General features: G+C 38.2%; 3 protein-coding genes and 1 long non-coding RNA gene across 7 annotated transcripts in view; 3 read left to right on the top strand and 1 right to left on the bottom strand.

The window, feature by feature from the left end:
- Positions 1-1,276, bottom strand: part of LOC113685312 (uncharacterized) — a 4,252-nt gene extending 2,976 nt beyond the window's left edge. Inside the window, exons 1-2 of the mRNA XM_089200356.1 lie at positions 892-1,276; positions 148-201 (exon numbers count right to left, since the gene is read on the bottom strand). Of these exons, the coding sequence (XP_089056482.1) occupies positions 148-201; positions 892-997 (160 nt within the window). The 5' untranslated portion in view covers positions 998-1,276. The remainder of the gene's footprint in view (positions 1-147; positions 202-891) is intronic.
- A 2,710-nt stretch (positions 1,277-3,986) lies between these two features.
- On the top strand, positions 3,987-6,445 carry LOC149048096 (uncharacterized). The gene is made up of 3 exons (XR_016185401.1): positions 3,987-4,120; positions 4,860-4,966; positions 5,274-6,445. It is a non-coding gene; the product is annotated as an uncharacterized LOC149048096 (long non-coding RNA).
- Positions 6,446-7,897: 1,452 nt separating this feature from the next.
- On the top strand, positions 7,898-10,093 carry LOC113685308 (angiopoietin-related protein 7). Of its 3 annotated transcripts, none has more exons than XM_027202803.2 (3): positions 7,898-8,379; positions 8,679-9,056; positions 9,495-10,093. In XM_027202803.2, the coding sequence occupies exons 1-3, from the start codon at positions 8,124-8,126 to the stop codon at positions 9,755-9,757; spliced, it is 897 nt and encodes a 298-aa protein (XP_027058604.2). In that variant the 5' UTR covers positions 7,898-8,123; the 3' UTR covers positions 9,758-10,093. The 3 variants fall into 3 exon arrangements, with proteins under 3 accessions (XP_027058604.2, XP_089058422.1, XP_027058605.2); XM_089202296.1 differs by having other exon boundaries at positions 8,045-8,379; positions 8,679-8,888; XM_027202804.2 differs by having other exon boundaries at positions 8,046-8,379; positions 9,526-10,093.
- A 1,155-nt stretch (positions 10,094-11,248) lies between these two features.
- Positions 11,249-18,293, top strand: LOC113685310 (uncharacterized). Of its 2 annotated transcripts, XM_089200351.1 has the most exons (7): positions 11,257-11,547; positions 12,502-12,684; positions 13,406-13,540; positions 13,998-14,105; positions 15,798-16,016; positions 16,749-16,896; positions 17,719-18,293. In XM_089200351.1, the coding sequence occupies exons 1-7, from the start codon at positions 11,324-11,326 to the stop codon at positions 17,782-17,784; spliced, it is 1,083 nt and encodes a 360-aa protein (XP_089056477.1). In that variant the 5' UTR covers positions 11,257-11,323; the 3' UTR covers positions 17,785-18,293. The 2 variants fall into 2 exon arrangements, with proteins under 2 accessions (XP_027058607.2, XP_089056477.1); XM_027202806.2 differs by lacking the exon at positions 12,502-12,684 and having other exon boundaries at positions 11,249-11,547.
- The last annotated feature ends 26 nt before the right edge of the window (positions 18,294-18,319 follow it).

Genomic DNA, 18,319 nt, shown 5'->3' with positions numbered 1-18,319 from the left:
GGAATACTTTTCATGCCGGCTGACCTTCTCCAAATTCAACATTGCCAGCATACAGCTATAGGTGGGGATGAGAGAAAACGAGACGAAAATCAAATAATCTTAACGATAAATAAATGTTCAATCATTATTTGATGTTAAGTTTACTACCCATGAAATTGCGAGTTGTGATATCCTCAGAGGTATCGTCGTCCAATTCAGCACCTGAGGAAAATAAATTCGAAAAAAAAAAAGTGTATCGTGATTTCAAGTTGCAACCAGGTAAGAAATCAAGTAGTTTGAGTTTACTCTTTTTCAATTCTTAAAGCGATGCGAGTTAAGCAAGGGAAATGAGACCAAACTTGCTGGCTTTATGTGAAACTTTTCGTCTTTGAGAAGATTCTAGGGCCCTGTCGGTAATTGTCATTTTTAAGTGCTGATATATCCCAATGTCAGAATTTTTAGCATAAAGCTGCCAACGTTTCTGGTCGTCAAATGAGGCAAAAAAGTTAGCGAGATTGGATTATTCTCTTACTGAGTTATCTTTGAAGTGTATCTTCCACTTTTCTCCTATCGCAGCCGATTACCTTCAGTGAGCTGTTTTAGTTTCATTGTGTTGGGAAGTTGAAGACTGGAAAACATTTGTTTTTCTCAGTTCTGAAAATCTGGTTTGTGCAAGGGCATGTGAGAATTTAGTTCACTAAACGGAGAGTTTCGTAAGTCATTCATCCACAAATGGGTTCGATTGTTAGGGAGTCCCTTGACTTGAGTAAGAGAAAAACTTTGGGAACACTGCTTACCGCCTTAGCTGATGTTTCAGCTGAAATAAAATCGAGGTGTTCACTACTCGTTAATGAAAATTACATCTGTATGACTCTCGAGGTGAAAAAAAAATTTTTGGGACGCAAAACTTACTCAGCAGATCCATAAGGGACAACGAATCTTCAGTGGAAATCTTGCTGCACTTACACACCAAAGCGACTCCAAACAGCAGGATGAACAGGATGAAATTGGATGCCATTTTCAAGCTCAGATGACTTGATCAATTTAAAGTCAATACCTTGTATACCTTTCTGTTCAGTTGATACGCTTATCTGTCAGTGTTTGTCAGCGCTTTTTATAGTCAGTTATTTGTACTTGACCAACGTGGACACATCTGTTGCTCGCGATCAATCTTTTTTCAGGTTGTGGTCCGTCGTGTTTAAAGATAACTTGTTACCGCAGGGACGCTTGGGGCCTGTTTTTGTCAGTGGTTGGCCATGCTCCTCGCAGGGCACGCGTTTGAAAGAATTAGACTCATCTATTGTAAATAAATCGAAATTGAGAAAAAAATAAACTTAAGTTAACAAAAGCTCTCTCCAGCTAGCATTGGCTTTGACAAATTTTACACCTGATGGTATAAAGATAGATTATGGAACTAAAGAACGATTTAATCTTTTATTTATTTATGAGTAGTAAGGCCATCAACATTTTTAGAAAATTAATTAAAATGATAACCTTGGTAACCGTGATAGCCTTTCCACTTTTCCAAGAGCGTGGGATAAGTATTGTGAGAAAAATTTTGTAGTCTTGAAATTTCCAGTGTAGATGATTAGTAACTCTTTAAATTAATATTTCACCGTCTTGGGCGATGACAAAGCTTTCCTTATATTTTGGCGCAAATTTTCAGCTTCAGTTTCATATTTACGTAAGGAAATAAAAAATGGATTGCCATGAAAAAGTATCGAACTTAGACGAGAACTCACCTGTACAAGAAATGCCTTCGGACAGATGGATGATCAATCTTTTAATTTGGAAAACGTTCATTAAGGAGATAAAATCAAAGTCATAACTGAGGTATTTTCATGAAAAAACAGTATGATATTTTACTGGTATATATGTCTTCTGCTTTTTTAATGGAATGAAACGAGAGATTGAAACTAATTATATATAAAGGCAATCAATTGGTATAATTAGGAGAGTTCCATTATTTTAACTGTCGTCAGTTGATAACAACCACTGTGACAATGATTGATAAAGTACTGAGATAGTGCAAAATGGTAACAAACAATGAGGGTAAGGTGACTTTAAACAGGGTTGAAGGACAAACATCTAATTACTACGAAATGATATTTCCCTTTCATGGATGAAACCAACGATTTATCGTACACGGAAGTATTTTGTCTTACACCTCAAATTTGACAATCCTCGAGATGAGCAAATAATCTAGTCACGTAAAATTTTTGGCGCGAAGTATAAATCAATCAGACTTACGTTCATATCACGTCAAAATATATCAAGCTTCATCAACAATTAATTTTATGTTAAGCTGAATGACGAAGATACACAAATTAACAGCAGAATAAATTCTGTTCCTTGTTTTTCTCAGGGATATTCGCCCCGAGACAGATAATAAAACCTCTGTTACTAAAGACATTGTGTCTCTTGGCAGACGTGAAACGTAACAAAGAAGGATTCAAGAAACAAGAAAGGATTTGATTATTTTGTCCTGTTTTGGAAGCTTGACATCCTTCAGCATAGTTACAGAACTTCTAAAACAAACTTGATGCTCTCTTGATGTGCTATCAAGAGTTTTACTGGATCATTCATTCTTGCAGATCAGTGACAATCAAACATTAAAAAAGCCTCAAGAGTTTTTACTGTTTTTCCCTTTTGATTTAATTATTCATGGTTTTTTTTTCGCCCTCAATTGAAGCTTCTCTGGGGACTCTTTTCACTGTGGGATGTCTATTACACATTTATGCTTTTAATCTATTGTTAAACTTTTTCAGTTTTGATCAAATGAGACTATTAGAAAGTATTTCGAAGACCAATCAGTTGTTGCAACTCTCATGCACAGTTCTTTTTTCCAATTTGTTCCATGAGGGAGCCCGTGAAAATGTGCAACTGAAACCAAGATTAATCGTTTCAACTTGCGATCTTCTGGGTGTCAGTGTGTTTTTTCTTCCTCTTAACTCGAAATAATTTTGTAGCGTTGTTCTGCATTATTAAAACGACCGGGACCAAATATGTGCGACACTGAATCTCCCACAGATAGATAACGGGCCTAGGTCTGCCCACAGAGATAAGATTTCTGGATAAGATAAGTGAAAATCAGGGAATGCTGCCCTCCGACTGCCTGTGGTTACTCCCTCCTGCAAGTAGGATTTACTTGTCACTTCTTAGGAAAGTCTCCAAAATCGCTAATCTTCATCAAGCCTAGTTCCTCGCAAGTGTTCAAATATTAGGCTGGCACCTAAGTTGACAATTATCATAGTGTTGTTGAACATGCTATTCTTCACGTAATTTAAATCACAACCATTTATTTTGGGAATATAATCTTAATAATAATAATAATAATAATGATAATAATAATAATAATAATAATAATAATATTTTGGCCCTCCCTCACACAACTCGTTGTGGTGAATACGTAAGAAATTGGAATTCCACCGAAGGAAATTGCTTTTCAGCAATGGAAGTTAAGCTTAGTTTAAGTTCCAAAGTTGAACGCGTTTTCATACTCTTGTTTGGCAAAATGCTTTGAAGAAGTGTGTACATGTCATTTAGTAAGGGGTAAGTTTCTAAAGAAACTGTGGTGCTGCGTCGGTGGGAGAGTATAACAGGACAATTTAGTATTATGAACTGCATTGATAACGTAAATTGGCCACCGTAAAGAGTTTAAAAGCTGACGTTTCGAGCGTTAGCCCTTCGTCAATCGCTCTGACGAAGGGCTGACGCTCGCAACGACAGCTTTTAGACTCTTTACGGTGGCCAATTTAATCAACTCAGTTGATGATACTAAATTACCCTGTTACATGTAATTTACCTACTTAGTCATCAGAGTGACATGACGGATAGAAACTCAAGGTTACTCCATTGCAAAGGAAAAAAATCGAATGAAAAGGGGGAGCGCTGACGAGGTTCACAGTGTTCTACCAGGGGCCTGGATCGAGAAAAACCTTTATCAGATAGCATAATTTATTTCACTGTTGCGTCACGCCTTTTTACCTTTGAACCAAGAATCAGATATTCTTGAAATTCCACCAGCCAAGTTGTCAAGATAAACAAGTCTACCGCGGGCAATTTCATACAAGCGACAATGAGCTGCCCTGGCATACATGAACATTGTTGATCAAGCCTATAAAGAGATACGTCCACCAGGGTAGGGTTTTCATTTTAAGTTTCACAACACTCAAATAAGTACTCCGTCGATTCAAAGGTTCGAAGTTGAGAGAGATAAGACGAAAATGGTGGTGCAGAATGATTAATTAGATCAGTGACAACATGGGGAGAAATAGTAGCTTCAGGGTTTTTATTTTTCTTTCATTTTAGTTTGTTTTCTCTTCCATTCTTTGACGCTTATACTCTCTTTGATTTTAATCACTCCTAGATACTATTCACTCGTGTCAATATTATTGACGAGAGTAAAATACTGAGAGATATTGAACGAAAGTAGAAAACGACCGCAAAGAAATAAATGAATTTTAACCAAACAAATTTTGAAAAGAATAAAACAAACGAAAAAAATTTGCTTATAGGGCACATAATTGGCTTAAAATGGTCGCAAGAAAAATATTGTTCGATTTATACATGAAACAAAGTGTAGTTAAAAAAAGAACTGCTCTTCTATCAGTTTTAGTCAGATAAGCTGGTGGTTGATCTAAGAGCGCGATTTTGTTTGGACGTTTATTTTAGGCTGGAACTTATTACAAAGCTCCAATTCTAATAATAGCCCTCTTCGTGTTACCATGGAGGTCAATGATATCTGTTTTTACTTTTCTTATCTCTGGCCAGCAACTCTACCTCAACAAACTCGCCAGAGCCCAAATTATACCAAATTTCGAATTTCTTTTCTAAAGAAAAATGTTATAACATGTATACTTCCAACAACTTTTACACAGGACTGAACAAGAAGATCGAGACTTTGCTCATGAAGTCAAGAAGGAGCTGACGACGGAGATGCGAGAGGATGTAAGATCTTTGAATTAAAACAACACAAATGTCAAAGGTTGGTTTCTTAGCTTAGCTTTCTTACGATACGTATAAAGTATTGTTAATGAAACAAAAATAATTACAAAATTGAAGATGCAAGGTGACGAATTAAGTTTATTAACCTACAGTTTCACGTACAAAGATTCTGTTACTTCTGGCGTATTCAATTTCGAACAGGATCAGTGATCATACTGACTGGGAAATTGGTAAACATCTTTTACCTTCTGTATTCATAATTAAAAAGCTTTCGAAGCTACAAAGTGTCACTAATAAGCGTTTTTTAGGTTGTTTTTTTTTTTAATATCCTTGCCTTTCATCTTTAGTCTACAAGACTGAACTGTACTGCACTCTACAAAGCTGGAAAGCGAGTCAGCAGTGTTTATACAATCGATCCTGACAACGCCGGTGCATTCGATGTATTTTAGATCCAAAAAACAGGCAGTAGAGGGTGGACAGTGTTTCAAAAGAGACTGAACCGCTCTGTCGATTTCTACCGCGGATGGGACGACTACAAACGAGGCTATGGAAATTTTGGCCCGGCCGGATTCGACAAGACACGTCGACTGGCAAAAGAACGAAGCAGACTTCACGTGGACCCTGAAAGATAATGACGGAAAGAAAACATATGCCGAGTACAACTTCTTTGGTGCTGCCAGCGAAAGAAGTAAATACAGACTGAGTCTTTGAATATATACTGGTTTGTGATTTGTGCTTTTTCAGGTGGCATTAATGCTACACATGTAGTCTACATGTGGTCGAGGAAGATGGGAGAAAGAAACTCAATTCATTTTAAGCTACATACATTTTAAATCTCTTTGCTTTCTGAGCCTTAACTTTTTAATTCCTTATTTTTGCTTGACTCTGGAGGAACTGCTGGAGACTCATTTTCCTATCACAAAGGCTCCGCTTTTTCCATCAAAGATCGAGACAACGACCAGGATGGTGGTAGCTCTTGTGCCCCACATTGCAAAGAAGCCTGGTGGTACACAAATGTCTTCTCTGTAATCTCAATGGTTTTTACCTACACGCACCACACTCTACTGCATGGGAGGCGTGAACTGATACAAATGGAAAGGCCATAGTTACTCCGGCAAACGAGCTGAGATGAAAATCAAACCAGTCAATTCAACTCCATTGTTTACTTATTTCGTAACAACACTGTCTCTGTTTTCTGGTTTCTAAAACGTAGGAAGGGTACGAAGTACATCACAGATTGAAGCTTAGTAATGGGTGATGGATGTATTTTATTTCAAAATCTACAAGGTATTTTGCGCGCTATTGATCGATTCGCGGGAGAATCTAGGTCTCAGAACACTACAAATTCGGTCCTACAGCTTTTAGTCAGCAATAATATGTCCTTTACAATTACCCTTTGATTTGAACACCCTGTATAGAAAGTTTGTTTAGGTAATCACTGCAAAATGTGAAAGTACGAGCGGTGTTTCTAAACGAGTTTCACAATTACAGACAAGTCCCTTGTGGTTTTAGACGAAAATTTCACTCTCATCAGTTCGTGTAGTTAAACTCCAACCTTTGTTTCCGGAATGCTGTAATAGAGACACTTCGGCAAGGCTTTCCACCAATGTGATTTCCTTATTTTCATCTTCATGCCGCTCTTATCGCACATTTCCCGGATACGATACCTGAAGATGTGAGAGCTCAGTGAACGAATACCTCTTTGTTTTATGTTTGCCCGAAGGAGAACTTACTCGCTGGATAATCACATTTATGTGTTAGATCCGTCGTTTCCTGAAATTATTTTTTAGTGTGCATTCGCCTTGGCTGAATGAATCTCTCTGATGTCAAGATCGACATTGATTCGAAATTTCATCCAGAGCTCCGATTTAAAAGATTCTTTGTTTGTAGCACTGACCCAGGTTCGTAGCAGATTTGTGCCACAAAGACGACAAAGTATCTCGAGATACTGAATGTGTTCATCCATGCTGTTGGCTTGATCTGAAATTCACAATGTAGGCTTATAAAGGTCCGATAAATAATTGTCCTTTTACTTTAAATTGGCCGGCCACAACGTATGGTTAAAATTTATGGTTTACACGATACTCCGATGGATCTGAAGATCTGATGTAAATGGATCTGATCTACGTCTGGTAGTTTGCAGACTAACAGACTTTCAACATTCGTGCACTCGAGCAAAAACCTCGTGCACTCGATTGGAATTTTGACAAATTGGAAGAAAATTTATTCTAGTTTTTTAAAAGATTTTTTTTAGGAATCAAAAAAAATGTTGCATACCTAAAAACCTCAACTAAATAGAGGTTATTCCTCGATCGAGCCCTTCGCAACATGGACCTCCACCCGACTTTTCATCTGAATTTTTCCTTCTCGTCATCGCGACCACCATCAGTTCTTTGCTTGTTGTGTGTAATTGTTTATCTTCTGTAATTTTGCAAGGTTTCATGGGATATGGGTAGGGAACTAAGTCGCTAGGGCTCGAATAAAGTAATGAGTGAGTTTCCTCGATGTCCCACTACGACATCCATGTTGGTGACGTCATCAAGTATCCAGAAATGGTTATGGCCCGGACCGTTCATTGCTTCATACGATGTCTGAAACCTGTCTTTGGCAAAAATCTTCAGTCTGAAACATGTCGTCTGAATAAATTAGGTTTCTTCCAGTTTTGGTCATGTATTCCAACTTTTATTCATTGTGGTTGGGGGTTTTCTTTTTTTGGCATTTGATGGATTAAAACAGATGAAGGCCCTTTTCAGGTGGTTTTTGTTTCTTTCGTTCCTCAAGTTCTTATTTCCCTTTAATTTAGCTCGGGTTGATTTGTCATTATTTGAGGCTTTCAGTTGTGAAGGCTCTCATTCCGGTTTTTCGGTTTTGATGGAAATTTTGGTTTTCAGGTTTCCAATGGGGTTTCCGATAGGGTTTCCCGATAGGCTCCAGAGCCCTTCCTTAGTGCTTCAAGTTCTTATTTCCCTTTAATTCAGCTTGGGTTGATTTACCATTATTTGAGGCTTTCAGTTCTGAAGGCTCTCATTCCGGTTTTTCGCTTTTGACGGAAATTCTGGTTTTCGGGTTTCTGAGAGAGTTTCCCATAGGCTCCAGTGCCCTTAAGTATTTAAGAATGAAGGGTGTATCTAGTTGACAGTCAAAGTATCGCTAGAGGCTTTTGCCACGGCTAACTGAAGCTTCAACACCGGCTGATCATGGCTCGCACTGAGTCTTCCTGGATTGTTCTGCTTTTTGCTTTCATTACAACCATTCCAGATGAAACAATGGCAAATGCTAACTTATCACAAGTTTCTCCTTTGAGGGAAAAATGTCAAAATGTATACAACTCCAACAATTTCTATGCAGGACCGAACAAGAAAGTCGAAACATTACTTCATGAGGTTAAGAAGGAGCTCAAAGAAATACAAAAGGATATCAGCCATCTGAAGGGAAATAGAACAAGTGTAGAAGGTAAATATCAAATTGCTGATCATGGTTGCATTTCAATATTTCAAAAAATTATCTGCAAAATTTGGGTTGATTTCTACAGTTTATTTTGGCAAAGATCTCCCATTAAGGAAGGTTTCAATGTTATTCTGGTATGAAAAACAGTTTTCCTCGATATGACTATATTCGAATAGCGAGAAAAAGGGGATGTAAGGTACAACGGAAATCAGTCATTTATTCCATATCATAGTGATTATCTCTTTTTCTCTGAAATACATCAAATTTAGCTTGAGACTGGCAGTCAAATTTATCCTTTATTTCAGTCTTTAGGAACTGCGCTGAACTCTACAAAGCTGGAAAGCGAGTCAGTGGTGTTTATACAATCGATCCTGACAATTCCGGTGCCTTCGAGGTCTTTTGCGACCAAAAGACAGCCGGTGGAGGATGGACAGTGTTCCAAAAGAGACTGGACGGCTCGGTTGATTTTTACCGCGGATGGAACGACTACAAACGAGGCTTTGGAAATTTAAACGGTGAGTTTTGGCTCGGACTGGACAAGATTCATAGGCTGACAAAAGAAAAATGTAGACTTCACGTAGACCTTGAAGATATCAACGGAAATACTGCGTATGCCGAGTACGACTTCTTTGGTGTTGCTAGCGAGAGAAGCAAATACAGACTGAGTCTTGGATCATACTCTGGTATGTGGCCAGTACTTTCTAACATATCTCTCAGATGAGGATTCTCTCGCTACAATTTCCATCCCTCAGTACGACACCTGATTAGTGTTGCGTTTATTTGTCCAGCAGTAAAGGACGGTCGATAATTTGGCCAAATAAAACAAGATATTTGTCACTCCAAGGGACCATTACATTATTACATAGTTACATCTGTACAATTTCATAAAAGCCGTTTGGGTATTAAAGTTTTCGCAACCAAACTTTTTGGCGTTTACCTTTTTTGCAATTTCCCGACCAAATTGTTGTATTCCTTAATCTTACCTGATGGAGAATCAAACATCATTTTTCAAAAAAGTGCTGTTCGATGAGGTTAAGTTCCATTCCAGTAATATGTAACATTTTTTCTCTCTGATTCTGATGAAAAAGCTTTATGTTCCATATTTTTGTGTTTCTACAAAGGAACTGCTGGTGACTCATTTTCTTATCACAGAGGCTCAGCATTTTCCACCAAAGAGCGAGACAATGACCAGAATGGTAGCACCAACTGTGCCACACGTTGCCAAGGAGCCTGGTGGTACAAGGCCTGTTTGAATTCCAATCTCAATGGTCTTTACCTACACGGCCCACACTCTACTCCATGGGAAGGCGTAAACTGGCACAAATGGAAAGGCCATAGTTACTCCGCCAAACGAGCTGAGATGAAAATTAAACCAGTTAATTAAACTCCACTGTTTACTTATTTCGTAAGAGCACTGCTTCTATTTTCTGGTCCAAAACGTGAAGGGCACATAGTACAACACAGACTGAAGTTTAGTAATGGGTGATGAGTGTGTCTGAAAATAATCAAATTTTTTCTTTCATAATTGATTTTGTCTGTCATTACTGTGAAACTTAGCATAGATTGGCTAGGAGAAAGTTGAAGAAAACCGGAGACGAGAGAAGACAGAAAACGCCTAAGTATGCCCGGAAATCAATATTTCCAATATTTCTAAGTTTTTAAGACGATCGTCGAGAATGTTGCGAAATCATAGAAAATTAAAAAATTATATTTGTCATCATCGGTCTTATTACTCAGAGAAGCCACTGATGATTTGGTTGCCTCCTTTTGTTTTCTAAAAACTGTACTCAAATCGTTCTTTAACCGAAGCCTAAGAGCATAGTTGCAGTGTTCAGAAGTTATGAACATATAGTCAACAAGCAGCTCTCTCTCTCGGATCTTATGAGCCCCTACCATTGTTTCCCAAAATTAACGGAATATCGAAATACAGGCTTCCCTAAACGTCCATCGAAAATCAATAAAATCTGTTTTAATCTGAAATTATGGACAAGGGTCATCCATAGGTGTTCGTTTTATTCTTTCCTTTTGTCTTTCCTTCCCTTTGCGGCTTCGCAACTTGCTGAAAAGCTCTTCATCAAAACCGCCAGTTACGCACACTAGTTATAATATACGACCTCGCATGTACAATCGCCTATTTATTACTCAACAAATCCCTAAGCAAGCTCGAGTTAACGCTTCAATAGTTCCATTTGCGATTAAAAACTTTGCTAAATGAAAAAAACAAAATTATCGCGAAAACGAACGTCAAGTAATCAAAGAAAATGCCACGCGATCTCATTGCTTGAATTCCTTGGCAACGCGACCCATCTTGAGTGCTTCGATCGAAATATGTTCGCGAGATTAATCTCACAACCTCAAAGTTAAAAATAATTTTCTGAATTAATTACGGCAGAGCAACGTACGAAGTAAAAGGGAAAGGCTAACTAAAATTTCTGCCGTATCCAAGTAATGTTGGTGTTAAGTTTGAACAAGTGGCAACGGGGCGGGGAAAATTATCGTATGAAAAGAACTAAATTACGGACACAAGTTCAGCTGGCAATTTCCCTGAGAAGTAATTGACCAAATAGGTCGCTACCAGGAATATTTATTTTAACAATTAGAATGACCTCAAAAGGACCGATGTACACGTGTACACAGCCCAAATTTCGCTCAATGAATTGCTAAATCTGGGCTCCAAATTTGAGGGAAATCGGAAGTAACTCGATTTTTTACGAGCTTTTCCTCTTTAGACCTCTGATTGGTACTTAAAAAACTGCTGCACTTTGTATTTTTGAATAAAAGACAGCTGTTTTTACAGGAACATGGAGGTGACAGCGTCAAAAAACGACTAAATCCAGGCCTGCTGCTGGAGTATATCGTCTGCAACTAGAACCCAGTACTCCTGTCGAATGAAGATCTTAAAGCAGCCTGACAGATTTCGCTGTGTTCATTGCTTAATTTTTTCACTCGAATGCGACAGCTTTACTTGGCACGCCTATTCCAAGCACCTGTGAGGTTTTTGACGATGAATGTAGAGGGGAAGGGAATTCAAGCGAAAGTAACGTTGAATGATGGCTACCAAATGCCTTTGTTCGGCCTCGGTGTTTACAACGCGAATGGCGACGATTGCCGTAATGCAGTGAAGTTTGCTCTGCAGAATGGATACCGCTTGATCGATACAGCAACTTTTTACGAGTAAGTTTGCTTTGCTGGACCATGTAGTGATTTTTACTTATTTGCATCCTTGGTACATACGGTAAATGTATAGTGAGGTGATTTATACGAACGGGGAAGCTTCTCCACTGATCATGAAACAGACGCACAACTGGGAAAATACACTTTTCGCTTTTTACATACGGTAAATGTATGGTGAGGTGATTTATTCAGGCAGCTCTCTGTATCATGTTGCGTAAGACGCGGAGGGTATATATGTACTTCATACCCACTGCACTGTGGCTTTGGTACGCTGAAGCTTGCCATTTTTCTAATTCTGCTCCTTCCCCTGGCACTTGCGTCGATGACCTCAGCAGAGGGTAGAGCGCGTCACACGTGTCACCGATGAATCGTTTCAACTCCAAAGTTTATTGGAACTTTCCTCATCGAACGCACACTTTCGTGATAGATGTGATTTGTGTGGTTTGACTTAAAACGATTAAATGGTAACAGCTTGCTATGTGCAAAATCCGACGATGGAAAGAATTAAAGTGACAGAAACGAATTTACATATGTTTCCAAGTGGTGATAATGGAAATTTCATGACTTGAAAAAATACTGAAAAACGTCTCTTCTTGCGCAAGGTCTGTTGTGAAATCATCATTGTGTAATGGTCTCGAAATATTACAAAGTTAGCCAGAAATTGTCAGGAAATAACTCATTTAAGTCTTTTCAGCTGTATTTATATATGTACAGCCTGTTTTCATGCTTTTTAACGTATTTAATGAACAAATTATGACGTTTGAAAATATACCTCCTTTAAGGAGAGAAGTCATTGTCCATGGAAATGGAAATTATTTTTACCAAGCTGTTGCTCTCTGAAAGGATGAAATAAGTGATGAAAAACATGAGGAAATCCCCTGTTCAAGTGATAGTTTGTTTGAGAAAAATCCTAAGGTCTCTGAGCTGCAACTTTTCTTCTCGAACTCCTTGAAGGATCTTGTCAGGAAAAGCAAGATCACAGGAATTCCGGCAGAAACTGTGGACATATCATTGGTTGTGCATCACTCCTCAAGGGACCAATTTGTATCACTCATCATCACAAAAGGGAGGGTTCAGTTTTGAGCTGAGTATTAACACTGATTCGTTCACATTCATCACAACAAAGAAGCAGTGTAGGTGATTTGGCACTTTAATGTACATACTGCAATATTTAATGATCAAGCATGCCATTTCAATCTCCTGCTGCCTCAAGTTAGCTCTTCTAGCGCTCTTTTGTATTACCAAGCCATGAAAAATGCTAGAAGTAGACTTAGCACACGTTCAAAAAACTGGAATGGCTTAGTTGAGTTATTCCTTGGGGATTTGAAGTTATGTTTTCAAAATGTCAAGACCATTACATGATGTCAAATTCATAATAGACCTTGTGCACGGAGACAAGTTAATCGGTAGATTTTACTACATATTACATGGTTTTTCAAACAAAAACTTATGCCTTCCTAGTATCAGATTTAGTCAAATCCATTTCTGATAAAAGAGGGCCGATAAAGTGAAAATCTCTCGCTAAAATCATTTTTTGGATGTTGGAACAACTGTTTGCCATACATTTCCTTCTAGTGAGTTGCATTGTTTTCCCCATGGTGATCCCAAAAATCTGTGCGTAAACACAAGGATCTGGTTACTGGCAACTCGTTCATTGCATGCACTGTGCTTCATGTGATTTTTCAGATGGGGGTGGTGCATCTTTCCAACTGCATCCCACAGAAGTTCTCAACCCAGCAGTCTTAATTCTTTTCCATGAGACTAATTCAGGGTTCATATTTTACTGGCAGTGTAGGTTAAGTGTTCTCAGTTTAAAAGAGTACTTGTAACAAAAAGAAATCTTGAAATATTCCATTAGTAATGAAGCCGAAGTTGGACAAGCAATCAAAGAGTCTGGAGTGAAGAGAGAAGATATCTTTGTGGTGACAAAACTCTGGAATGATGACCATGGATATGAAAAATGTTTAAAGGCTTTTAACACAAGCCTGAAAAAGTAAGTAAGGACAATTTATTTGGCAATGAAGAACTGCTTTAGCTGGTGACCATAATGTTTGATTCAAAGTTGATATTGTAAGGAGAAATTAGATGTTAGTCACTCGTAAGGGGAGGGTTCTTCCTCTTGTGGTAATTTTTTGTAAGTGGGAAAATTCTTTATATGAATAAAGAATAATGAAAATAGATAGAGGCTGGCAAGTTTGGTTTTGAAAAACTTTCCATGAGTCCTCCTGAGCTTTGTAAATAGTCAAATGGTTTGGCTTGCTTGAGTGGGAACTTTCACATGATTATTTGTTCATCCAGTACTAAATTCTCTGAACTGACATCATAAGAATTGTATAGCAGATGGTAAGGAGAATTACTAATAAGATCTTGGGAGTGAAAGAGTAAAAAATTGTCAGATTCAATATTACCAAAGTGATTGTGGCTTCTGATTTATTGAACCTTTTTTTCAGGCTTGACACTGGCTACATTGATTTGTATCTTATTCATTCACCTAGCCCTGGGGGCAATGTTGACTCATATAAGGCCATGCTAAAGCTTCAGGAAGAAGGTGTTTTAAGGTGATCAGTTATATGCTATTATTTGAAAAGTGAAATGAATATTTCTATATGTAATACTTTTTTTTTGTCTGTAAAACAAGAACTTTAGCAGGCTCTCTTATGTCACAAAGTCATGCATCAAGCTTCATCCCCCTCTCCCTTCCCCTTTCTGGGCTACCTGTGGGCATGTGAGTGTTTAAGTCCAGTGCCCTGGGGGTAGGGAATTTGAACCATGCCTGGGTGGGGTGAGAAATTTGAACCAGCAGAATGCAAATGTTTTAAATATAGAGGAGTTAAAAGGTAAAGAGTCTGTTTCTGTGCACAAATGGCTAAGAAGAAATTTGAATGATGCTTACAAGCAAAAGACCCTATTCTGCACTGCCAATGCATCAATCTTCAAAAAATTAAATGCCCAGTTGGTTGCCCCAAAGGGGATGTGGAAGCTTTGATTGACAAATAACTTTGGAATTTTTGTATGAAGTCTTTTGTGTGAATTTGATAGTAAGTCATTTGTGTTTTGCAATCAAATATAATTGCAGTACATTACAGGTGACCTTTGGACACTGAGTCAGCAAGTAGTGCTGTCTCACTTACTGGACAAAAAGTAGAAAAAAACCAGAGGTTGTATAATAATGCTAGATGGTAGTGTTGCAGGATATTTGTCTTACATGCAAAACAGAAAACCTGCCTCATCCCGCATATTTATGAGTACCCTGTTCCACAAGAGAAAGATGATTTTAGAATATATTGTATCACTGACATTCAACTAATAGTTAAATGGTAACAAATTATAATATTAACATTGATAATAATGATATTAATAGTAATATGTAGTAATTTATAGGAGCCCTACTCAAAAGCCTCATGGCTCCTCTATCTTCTGGATTCCAACAATGATTACGTATGCTTCTTTTGATTTCGCCTGTTAATTATAAAATAAGAAATTATTTATTCTATTCCAAGCATCTGTGATCCATTTCCATTTCTGAGAATTTTGTTTTATACATCAAATTCGGCGTTTAGGATATTCCGTCATTTCACGTCTTCTGATATTTCGCCATTCGCCGATCCACCATTCTGTTAAATAACTCAAGGTATCGTTTTTCGCTGCTTACTCGCTTCGCAAATTTGGCGGCTCTTTTCGGCATAAGTCGCTGATAAAATGTTCTCTCTTCATATAAAAAAGTTTCCCTGTAAGTTTCACCATGCGCCGATCACACCTATCAAGATATTTCTGAAATGATTGCGAGATGTTTACGTCTCACTTGGTGTCACGGCAAGAACTAAAGCCATAATGCACTAGTGGCTAAAAGCCAGAAATCACAAAAGGAGAGAACTCAACTATGTGTTGAGTGCGAATGTCGAACTACTAAGATACTCCGAAACAAATGATAAGTAGCACCGGGAAACTCGGGTCAAAATTGGGTCAAGATCGGAATTCTATTGTTACACATCACTTGCTCCTCTCGACGACGTAAAAATGTTTGGTAGTTCTTTCTTCCCTTTGTTCTCTTATTGTTTCACTCGTTCTAATAATCATTTTCCTTCGCGTTGATTCATTACTTAACCTTGAATTCTTTGTCTTGTCGTTTCATTTAATTTGTCTTTTCGTTCTTTCTTTTACTTACGTATTGACTTATTCACTCGCCTTCTCATTTATCACATTATTATTTCTTCAATTTATTCCAAATAATGTTTCTTCCTTTCATCAAGGTCTGCTGGAGTGTCCAACTTTGGTGTGAATCATCTTAAAGAGATGGAAAAGGCAGGCCTTCCGATACCAGCTGTCAATCAAATCGAGCTTAATCCTTTTTGGCGATTAGATGACATTGTCAACCACTGTCTTGAAAAAGGCATTGCACCAATGGGTTACTGTCCATTGTTTCGTGGCAGGAAAAACAATGATCCAGTTTTAATCGAAATGGCAAGTAGGTGAGTATAATAGTACCTCTACATGCAGATCCATTGGATCTTTTCACTTTCCGTCACCTCCATTGCACTGGGTGCCCAGTAAAAAACAGTTTTGCAAGCTGCAGTTGGTAAAAAATTAGGAATATGACCATTTGCAGAGTTTTTGTTATTTAGCATCCCTTTATCTTGTACACCCTTACATCAGTATGTGTATTCTCCAAACTGTTCTCCATACACTTCCTAGGGTGCTGACAATGAGAATTTGTTTAGCAATCGAGAGCTTCTCTAGTTGGTGATCATTTCCTTCACTCTTGTGACCTTAATGTGTGATTCAGGGGTGATATTATAAGGAGGAATTAGATGATACTTACTCTTGGGGGTCAAAGGGGTCAATAATTGGAAAAACATATTGCTGACGTGTTAGGACGAAAGGAACTAACAACTTATCCTAAGACACCAACAGCGGATAAAGCTAAATGTGTATAAAGGCTGGCATGGGTGTGCTCGCTACCGCTACAATCAATTCTTCAATTTTTTAAAATCTTTACCTAAAATAGGAATTTTTTGATAGGCTACTCGTACTCAAATTTCAAGCTTTCAATGTGCCTTGCGTGTCCCGCAATGCCTCCCCAGGAGCACAGCCCAAGTTAAGGCTCAAGATAGTACGATCAAAGTGTTTACGACATAAAGCGTGTACTGGTCTGGAAATGTTTATCAGATTCCATTTTCAAATAATCTCTCTGCCTCTTTTAGGTACAATAAAACTATTCCACAAGTCCTCATCCGGTGGAGTGTGCAGAAAAATTACATCACCATTCCCAAGTCCAGTAAACAAGAGAGAATTTTAGAAAATGGAGACATATTTGACTTCACTATTAGCGAAGAAGATATGAAAACTTTGGTAAGAATAGATTGAAATGGGTTTAAAATTCTCCACTTTTGCAAGAAAGCTAAGACGGTAGACAGAAAGTTGTCACAAGTTTTGCTCCCTTCGTCTACGCCAATACAAAGGAAACTTATAGTACTGAATAACAAAAGCAAATGACTTGCGTATTTTTTTTCGACCGTGCGCGCTAAAAAATCGAATATACGTGTCAGACTAGCCTGTGTCTTAGCGTATGAAATTTTGGTTGCGCTGTTAACATATACGCGAGCGGTACTGTATTTTGGCCACGCTTGCCCCACGATGTTTTTAAATGAGTGCTCTTATCTTTATATATATTATTCAGAAGGGTAGTGTTCTGAGCTCTGGGGAGATTACCCAATTTTCTTGTTGTTAACCTCTTAGTGCTTGAATTTAACAGTTGTTTTATTTCTTTTGGATGCAAACGCATATAGCCTGCGCGACAGGCACATTATCAGGCCGAGGCAAACACAAGGTTAGCGCGTGGGGCGCGTCACTCTCCTCTCTTCGCGCTAGTCTCAATCCTTGCGCTCTTCATGCGCTCTCTTTGCGTTCGCCTGAAAACGCAAAAAAATGAGTCGCCGGTCGCGCAGGCTTAAACACATGAGGACAGTAAAGCACACAACAAGCGTTTAGTCCCAAACCTAACACGCTTATTAGTCTGTAAATACAAATGAGTCTCATAGGTATTGCTGCAAACGGGACTAAGCACAAATGGCTGTATGGGGCTGTGTCTGAGGTCATACGAGGCGTATGTAACTTTGATTCTCTTTACATGAGGTACTTGATGATCATGTTACTTATACAATCGTATTTCAGGATAATATGCCCGCAGAACAGTGCACTACCATGAAGGATATCACAAACTCGCTATGGAGAGGTTAACGTCGAGTTTATCAAGCCATTCACGAACGGGGAAGCTTCTTCACTGATTATGAAACAGACGCACAATTTGGAAAATATTCTACCTTTTTTGCTGTGGTTTAATTACCCCTAGGCTTGTTTATGAGCCTTTCTAGGGACCGTGCATAATCATGCATGCTTTCTTCACGAAAATTTTTTTTTTTATCTGCTAGCCAATGTTGATTCATATATATCAGTGCTTTGTGAAAATCTTGCATATCGATATTGGTAATTTTTTTAAGGCGGGTTAGTAGGACACTCAACCCTCTTGATGCTACGCTCTTCCATTTCAATTAGGACGACATCCTCGAACTGATGAGTTTATTTTCTCTTGTTACCCGTTTGTTAAATAATGTCTTGATTTTGTCAGAAGGGTAGTAACAGCTTAATTGCCTCTCGGAATTAGAGGGGTTGATTAATTTTTTTTTCCAAATCTTAGCAAGATAACGTATGTAATCTTTTGTAATAAAACGTTTACATGCTAACATTAACGATCTCATCTCGATTCATTCACACA

Source organism: Pocillopora damicornis, chromosome 3 (genome assembly GCF_964200805.1).
Source record: "Pocillopora damicornis chromosome 3, jaPocDami1.2, whole genome shotgun sequence".
Lineage (NCBI taxonomy): Eukaryota > Metazoa > Cnidaria > Anthozoa > Scleractinia > Pocilloporidae > Pocillopora > Pocillopora damicornis.
The sequence above is the reverse complement of the archived record's forward strand: the minus strand, read 5'-3'. Positions and strand labels throughout refer to the sequence as shown.